The 9,119-nt window shown below is 41.3% G+C and overlaps 1 protein-coding gene across 1 annotated transcript in view; it reads left to right on the top strand.

The window, feature by feature from the left end:
* Positions 1–9,119, top strand: part of Smchd1 (structural maintenance of chromosomes flexible hinge domain containing 1) — a 135,808-nt gene that overhangs the window by 4,738 nt on the left and 121,951 nt on the right. Inside the window, exons 2-3 of the mRNA XM_036173068.1 lie at positions 7,025–7,100; positions 8,238–8,399. Of these exons, the coding sequence (XP_036028961.1) occupies positions 7,025–7,100; positions 8,238–8,399 (238 nt within the window). The remainder of the gene's footprint in view (positions 1–7,024; positions 7,101–8,237; positions 8,400–9,119) is intronic.

Raw genomic sequence — 9,119 nt, 5'->3', positions numbered from 1 at the left:
GTTGAGCCTTTTTCTTTCTAGATGACTCTAGCTTGTGTTAAGTTGACACACTAACTAGTACAGAGGTTAACAAGAAGTGAAATCAGTAGACTTGATCACTTTTTGTCTTGTTTGTGACAGATGTAACACAGTTGGCCTGGAACATTAACCTGTAGTCTAGGCTGGCTTTGAACTCTCTTCCCATCTCACCCTCCATACCCAGCTTTAGATCATTTGATTGCAAACTACAACAAAAAACCCTCTGCTACACTGCTGTACTTTTATATTTCTCTTTCCTGCTGCTACTTCTACTTCTTCCTCTATCTGACAGAGTCTCCTGGTATTTAGCTCTGGTTTAGTATGCACTTTGTACTCTAGGCTAGCCTAAACTGTGAACAGACCTTCTGCTTAGCCTCCCGAGTGTCAGGATTACAGGCCTAGCTACTGTGCCCATCTTAAATCGTATCATTTACTATTCATGTGTTTTTACTTTTGAGGACAAGAACACTTAAAACTTACTCTTAACAATCTTCAAATATGCAAGATACTGCTTTTTTTTGGAGCTGAGGATCGAACCCAGGGCCTTGCGCTTGCTAAATCCCCAATATGATACTGCTTTTTTTTTTTTTTTTAAACCTATTAGATTTATTTGTATGAGTGTATATATGTTTGTGCACATGCCACTGGGAACATGTATGGAGATCAGAGGACAGCTTGTAGGGGTGAGTTTCCTTTCCCTGTGTGGGTGCTGGGGACTGAACTCTGGTGTAAGGCTTAGTGGTACAGAAGTACCTTTACTTTCTTAGCCATCTGACTAGGCCTGATATTGTTTTTGTTTAAAGACATGGTCTCACTATAGAGTCCTTGCTGGCCTCCAACTTCTGATCTTCCTGCCTTAAGCTTCTTAGTGGTGGGGTCATAAGCATGCACCATATATGATTTTTAAAATTGTGTGTGTGTGTGCGCGCGCTTGTGTATTGCTGTTTTGCCTGCTGTGTGAAGATGTCATATCCCCTGGAAATGTCCGGAGTTACAGTTGTGAGCCGCCGTGTGGGTGCTGGGAGTTGAACCCCAGGTCCTGTGGAAGAATAGCCAATCTGTCCATCCCCCACCCTTCATTATGTGTGTGGGTTTTTTTTTTGTTTGTTTGTTTTGTTTTGAGACAGACCTTTTTTTCTGTGTAGCCCTGGCTATCCTGGAACATGCTCTGTAGATCAGGCTGGTCTCAAACTCAGAGATTTGCCTGCCTCTGTCTCCTGTGTGCTGTGATTAAAGGTGTGTGCCACCACTGCTTGCAGTGATTTTTAAGATTTATTTATTTATTATGTACACAGAAGAGGGCACCAGATCTCATTAAAGATGGTTGTGAGCCACCATGTGGTTGCTGGGAATTGAACTCAGGACCTCTGGAAGAGCAGTCAGTGTTCTTAACCTCTGAGCATCTCTCCAGCCCTGATTTCTTTTTTTTCAATGTAGATTAAAAACTGTCTTCAGCCAGACTGCTGTGGTACACGCCTTTAATCCCAGCACCTAGGAGGTAGAGGCAAGCGGATCTCTTGAGTTCGAGGCCATCCTGGTCTACAAAGTGAGATCCAGGACATGCACGAAAACTACACAGAGAAACCCTGTCTCAAAAAACCTGTCTTCAGTGCAGGAAAGTATCTTCAGTTTAGAATGTGAATGTTTGATTTAGGATTTTTTAACATTGTGGTGGCACAAAAAGAAACATTTAGCAGAAAGTTTGCTTTAAATTTTGAATTCTGATTTTTTTGTTTTTTTGTTTTGTTTTGTTTTTTGAGACAGGGTCTCTCTGTATAGCCCTGACTGGCCTGGAACTCACTATGTGTACCAGACTGGCCTCGAACTGCCTGTGTCTGTTTCCTGAGTGCTGGGATTAAAGGCATTCACTCCCTATGCCTGGGTCGAACTCTTGTCTTTAAGTAAATATTTGTCAATGTATAATGTGTGTGGCTCATTTCCTGGTATGTGGTATTCACAGAGGCCAGAAGAAGATGCCAGATCCCTTGGGACTCAAGTATTAGACAGTTGTGAACCATTGTGAGGGTACTGGGAATTAAACCTGGGTCCTCTGGAGGAGCAGCCAGTGCTCTTAACCACTGAGCCATCATTCCAGCCCTGTCGACATAGATGTAGTCAAAACACTCATATATATAAAGAATATCTATAAAAAGAAAATATTTTATGTAATATTCATACATGCCTGTAATGGATTTGAGTCAGATTCACTCCTATTCTTTCTCCTCCAGTCCCCCATGCCTTTTACCTTTTTTTTTGTTTTTTGAGACAGGGTTTCTCTGTGTAGCTTTGCGCCTTTCCTGGATCTCGCTCTGTAGACCAGGCTGGCCTCGAATTTACAAAGATCTGCCTGCCTCTGCCTCCCAAGTGCTGGGATTAAAGGCGTGCGCCACCACCAGGCGCCCATTACCATTTAATATGCTTCTTTTCTTTTTTAAAAATACACACTGAGCCCATTTAGTACTACCTGAGTGTAGCATGGGTAGCCTGTCAGGGCCCTTTCTCCCAGCAGTCATCAGTTGCCAATAGCTCCTCAGGTATGGAGGAGAGGTCATGAGCCCCTCCCATCCATGCTGGCTGGGATTGAGGCTGGTGTGATCTGCACACAGTCAGTATCAGTGCTGTGGGTTTATGTGCAGCTCTGTCATGTCTGGCAAATACTGTTTTTCTTAGAGATATCTATCCCCTCTGACTCTTACAGTCTTTCCACTCCCTTATTCCACAGTGGTCCCTGGAGTGGGTTTAAATTCTGATCTTTTCCTGGGTTACCTATATTGCACAATACCGATCTGATTTACATGTCCGGTATTCAACAGTGCTGACAATTTTGCTCAACTGTAGACAAACACGAGTCTTACAAGCAATTCGAGATAAGCTATATGATATTTGGAAGGGTTGGGTCTGTGAAACACATTTTTTTTTTCCTAGACAGGGTTTCTCTGTGTAGTTTTGGTGCCTGTCGATCTCACTCTGTAGACCAGGCTGGCCTCGAACTCACAGAGCTCTGCCTGGCTCTGCCTCCTGGGTGCTGGGATTAAAGACGTGCGCCACCTCCGCCCTTAGAATTTCTTTGACACCTTTAGGTAGACAGGTTGTTCTAGAAAATAGTCTGTCACTGTCACTACCTAAGGCAGAATCCTGTCTCAACTGCTCATTACTGTGTTTCATTTTAGAAATACATGTCTTCTTTTTAATTTAAATGAGAGTGTTAATTTACCTTTCTAATTATTTTTTGGTAGTTTTGATCTTTTACAGTTCATATTGTCATTGTCACTTTTTAAAAAAGTTATTATATTTATTCATTTAGGTATTTAGTGATGTTTATAGAAAGATGTCAGGCTTCTTTAGATACCCTGTAGCACCTATTTTCTTCTAACATTTACATATCTAATTTGTATAAAATGAGTGTTATAGTAATGCTTTGTTTCAAATAAAATGATTCCTCATGTAATGGAATGAATGAGCATGTCTTTGGTTCCTCTTGGTGAACCCAGGGCTTTTGAGATAACTCGGTGGGGTGCTTGCCACTGAGCCTTAGAAGAGTTCCATGTTCAGAATTCACATGATGGAAGGAAAGAATGACTTTCTCAGGTTGTCCTCTGACCCCTACATGTGCCATGTCCCCCACAAATGAATGAATAAATAAATGTAAAAAGATTAGTCCTTTCAAAATGTCTCACCTAGTCACTAGTGAGTTTTCTCGTAAGATCTTTTGATTTGTTCTTTAACAGTTTTGTTTGTGTACACAAAATGTATTCTGATCATACCAAATCTAAATCTTCCTTCCCTCTACCACATACCTCCCCAAAAGCCCACTCCCATGCTTGAGTATAACTTACTGAATCCAGTTATGCTGCTTACACGCTCAAGTGTGGGGCCATCCATCAATCAGAGCATGGGTAACCTACCAGTAGCCACCGCTCAAAGAAAAATGACACCTCCTTCCCAGTTGTTACCAATTGCCAGTAGCTCCTTAGTTACGGATGGAACCTCTTCAGCTCTTTTATCCACACTAGAATGTACACTGGCTTAATTTTGTGTAGGTCTTATGCAGGTAAAGTTAGCTGCTATGTGCAATGCCTATGTCTTGCTTAGAAAATAACATTTCATGGCACTCTTCCACTTCCAGTTTTACATTTTACAATGTGCTCCCTCAAGAGGGTGTGGAGCCTTGATATAAATGTCCCATTTGGGGCTGAGCATAGTCACTTTTTCTGAACACTTTGGCCAGTTATGAGTCTTCATTGACTGCTGCCTACTGCAAAAACAAGCTTCTCTGACCATGAGTATAAACAGAGATATTTAGAAGGCAGTTTGACAATATATCCATTTATTACAACAATTAGCTCCCCCCAAATCATGGGCTTTTAACCAGATTTATAGTACCAGGCATGACTCCCTCCTGTGGAGGGCTTCCGGTCCATCAGAAGCAGCGAAGCTACTATTGTATCAGAAGGCATGTGTTGTCTAGCAGGGCAGTATTTTTGCATGTGGGACCAACTTCTGGGTGAGTCCATTGTGACTTTTCTGTCCCACTGGCTCTATGAAAGCTAGCCATCAGAAAGAAGTTTCCTGGTTACTTCTTATTTGATCTCTGTCCTGCTAACAAAGCGTGTTGCATCTTCAGTAATAGGGTCTTAACATCTAGTTATGGTGAGCAAATAAGAAATATATCAATAGCCTGTGTTGTTTTTGGGAGGCGTTGGGCCTTCCCTGACTCAATAGCTTGTAGGAGGGTAAGCTGTGCCTAGCACTTTTAATAACCTATGTCTTCTAAGAGGAAGCATTGTCGCCTATTCAGGGTACCTCTGTTCAAGTGCCTTTAAAATTCTTTTTTATTTTATTTTATTTTATTTTCCGGAGCTGAGGACTGAACCCAGGGCCTTGTGCTTGCTAGGCAAGCGCTCTACCACTGAGCTATATCCCCAACCCCCCTTTAAAATTCTTAAAAGTTACATATTTCTCACACACACACACACACACTCTCATACACTCCTGTTTTTGATAATTTAGATAGAATATTTTGACTACATCCACTTTTTCCCCTACTCACCTACCTTTGTGTCCTCTTTTTTTTCCGAGACAGGGTTTCTCTGTGCAGCTATGTGCCTTTCCTGGAACTCGCTTTGTAGCCCAGGCTGGCCTCGAACTCACAGAGATCCGCCTGGCTCTGCCTCCCAAGTGCTGGGATTACAGGCGTGCGCTACCACCGCCTGGCTTTTTTTTCTTTTTTTAAAAAAAGATTTATTTATTTATTATGTATACAGCACATATCCCTGCAGGCCAGAAGAGGCACCAGATCTCATTACAGATGGTTGTGAGCCACCATGTGGTTGCTGGGACTTGAACTCAGGACCTCTAGAAGAGCAGTCAGTGCTCTTAACCTCTGAGTCATCTCTTCAGCCCCCCCCCCCCCCACTTTTTTTTTAAAACTCATCAAAAGTCCACTTTTGCTCCCCGTCCACTCTTGGGTTTGGGGCTATCTGCTGGAGCACAGGGGCTGTAACTTTAAATCTGAGTCTCCCTCTCCTAGCAGCTGTCAATCATTATTATCACTTCAACTAGGGGGAACACTTAATGCTCAGCTTCCCTCTGTGCTGGGGTTTGGCCTGACTTGGCCTGTGCATGTCTGTGCATTCTTTCACAACTACTGTGAGCTCATGTGTGCAGCTGCTTTGCTGTATCTGCAAGTTACTATTCTTTCCCTGTGCCACCCCACCCCTTTACACCCCCAGCCTTTAGGAGACTAGGTGTGGGGTAGGTGTACCATTAGGGCTGAGCATCCCATAGTCTCCTATTCTCTGTATCTTGATTACTTGTGGGTTTGTGCTAATCATTGTTATTATAAGAAGCATCTCTGACGAGGGTTGCAAGAGAAACTAATCTGTGGGTATAGTGGAAAGTCATTAAAAGATGGTTTAATACTATGTCAATTTAGCAGAAGAGTAGGAGGTCCCCCTCTAGGGACTGTGACATATTTAGCCACAACTTCTGTACCCTGATAAGGGTTCCATTTTGTGGAGTGAGGCTTACACCCAGAAAGCGTTTCATTCTCATCTCACTAGATAGCCCTGGCTGGCCTGGAACTTGGAGGTCTGCATGCCTCTGCTTTCCAAGTGCGGGGATTAGAGGTGTGGGCCACCACCTCCAGGACATTATATATTTGTAATTAGTGTACAGGATAGTGGGGTTCTGTGGGGCTTTTTAAAATACATCCTTAGTGTTGGTTAGCAAACCTCCCACCCCTTTCTCCACCTCATTCCATTGCCCATCCCCACATAAACCTTTAACTCCGGGGTTCCCTGTCATGTATTCTCTATACTCCCCTCTTCCCTTTCAAGACCTTGTCCCCTCCTCCTTCTTTGGGATCCTTTTTGGCTTCCTGACCTCTGTAGACACTCAGGATTAATTATAGAAATCTTAAAAATCTGAAGCTAGGATCCATGTATGAAAGAAAACATGTGTTTGTTTTCCTGGGCTTGAATTAACCCACTGACATTTTCTGATTCTATCCATTTTTCCTGAAAATTTAATGAATTCATTTTCCTTTTTAGTTGAATAAAATTCTGCTCTGTATATATCATATTTTCATTATCTGAGGATTGTCGCATGTGTTCTGGGAGCAAATAGCAGAGAAAAAAAGAATCTTGTTAAGTAAGCAGTTTAGGCTGGGGGTGGTGGCACACTCCTTTCATCCTAGAACTCAAGAGCCAGAGGAAAATGGATCTCAGTGAGTTCCAAGCCAGCCTGGTCTACAAAGCAAGTTTCAGGACAGTCAGGACTGTTATATAGATAAACCCTGTCTCAAAAAAAAAAAAGCGCAAGTTATTATGGCTTATAGTGATTAATTTTGCAAAGTCAAAATTTAAAAATGCTTAGTTTTTTTTTTTATTTCCTAGACAAGTAAGTTGTTGCAAAATTGTAATATCAGTATGTTCATATTCTTGCAAACATGAGTTAGTGAATTTATTTCCTTTAAGTAATATATTTTTTTTTTAAATTTTGATAGACAATTGGCATTTCATCTGAAGAAACGTTTGTTATTACAACTACAAGCAGGAAAGAAATTACCTGTGATAATTTTGGTAAGTAAGCAATGTCCTCTTGCATTTATTTACTGTGTCAGATAGAGCAATAGCTGTACATCCCTATGTATTCACAGAAGTCACATTTTTCCTGCTGTAAGTTGGGTCCATAGAAAATGAGGCCTTACCACTTAGCTTTATTTGGGTACCCACAAAAGTGAGCTTTAGCAAACTTGAATTCTTTTTTCTTTTATTATTTTCATTTTTATTTATTTATTTATTTTTCTATTATCAGCTTGATACAGCACAAATTCTTATCCTAACAGTGAAATGTTTCACTGAGGTTTGCCCAATGATTGAGTAATACCAAAACTTACTATAAGCCACAGTCATCCTAGGGTCTCCCCTGCCCCCCGGAGTTGGGAGCCAGTCTGGGCTATATAGTGAGTCTGAGGCAAGCTTAGGCTGTGGTGAGATCCTCTTTCAACAAACAGACCATGTTGGGCATGGTGATGTATACTTGTCACCTGCACTTGGGTGACAGAAGCAGGAGACTCCCCAAGTTCAAGGCCTATCTACATAGTGAATTCCAGGCCAGCCAGGGCTACCCAATCTCCAGTGAAGAAATAAACATTTCAAAGCTACGCATATTGGTACACTTGTCATTGTAGCATTCAGGAGGCTGAGGCAGGAAGGTAAGTTTGAGGTCAGCTGGAGATATATTATGAGACTCTGGTTTTTTAAAAAACAAAACAAAAACAAAAAAACCTCCAAGGACCACTATGATGGATCAGTGGGTAAAAACACTTGCCTAGAAAGCCTGAATGCTTAAGACTGATCTCTAGATCCTACAGTGGAGGAAGAAGACTGTCTTCAGAAAGATGTCCTCAGACTTCTACATGTATACTATCACATGCATTTGCTCACATGTGTGCTGGCATGTACACACAAACACACTAATACCAATAATAAATGAAATAAACTTAAATATTTAATTGAGTATTTTAGAGTTATGGAAATATTTATGCCTGTTCCATTAATGCTGTTTATACTCACAGCTGGGATTTGTAAATAGAGCCATTGATAGTTTACCTATACTGTTATGTGCATTTTATAGATAAAAGTTATGTATTCAGAATAAGTTCACTGAGTTTCTGATGGTACCCTAGCACTTATGATTTTAACTCTCAATTACAGATGAAATTGTTAAAGATGGAGTCACTCTATACCTGCTACAATCAGTTGACCAATCACTATTAACAGCAACAAAAGAAAGAATTGACTTCTTACCTCACTATGACACTCTGGTTAAAAGTGGCATGTATGAATATTATGCAAGTGAAGGACAGAATCCTTTGCGTAAGTAATCTGTACAATTTTTGATTTTTTTAAAATGTATTTATTTTTACTTTATGTACATTGGTATTTTGGCATGGGTATCGGATCCCCTAGCTGCCCTGTGGTTGCTGGTAAATGACCCAAGGTCCTCTGGAAGAGCAGTCAGTGCTCTTAACTGCTGAGCCATCTCTCCAGCTCCTGTATAATTTTTGAAAGTTGTTAATCTCTTTTATCCTTTCACCACACATGCCATTCCTTCACATTTTGTAGATCTTTTCATTCTACTTTACTATAAGGTCATGGGAAACTCATTTTGATCTGCTTTCTTAGTTTCTTTGTATATATCCAGCTGAAATTGGGATTTTTGTTTGCTTTTAAAATTTTTAGTTTATTCATGTATATGTGTATTTGTTTGTATGCCACATGAGTGTGGTTTTCCAGGGAGTGCTGGAAACCAAACTAGGGCTCTCCTCAAAAGCAGTAACTACTCTTAACTGCTGAGCTGTTTCTCTAGCCCAGTCCTGCCTCTGCGTGCGTGCGTGCGTGCGTGCGTGCGTGCGTGCGTGCGTGCGTGCGTGCGCCTTCTACCATGTTTGCGACTCAAGTGTCTTTGTTCACTGCTGTGGCTGCCAGGTTAACTGGACCAAGCTTCCAAAGAGTCTCTTGTCTGTGCCCAGAAGTCAACTTTAAAGTAAAAAGTCACCTTTAACCCAGTAATAGAGCTGGATGCACTTTATCTTG

Source organism: Onychomys torridus, chromosome 23 (genome assembly GCF_903995425.1).
Source record: "Onychomys torridus chromosome 23, mOncTor1.1, whole genome shotgun sequence".
Lineage (NCBI taxonomy): Eukaryota > Metazoa > Chordata > Mammalia > Rodentia > Cricetidae > Onychomys > Onychomys torridus.
This window is presented reverse-complemented; position numbering and strand designations above follow the sequence as displayed.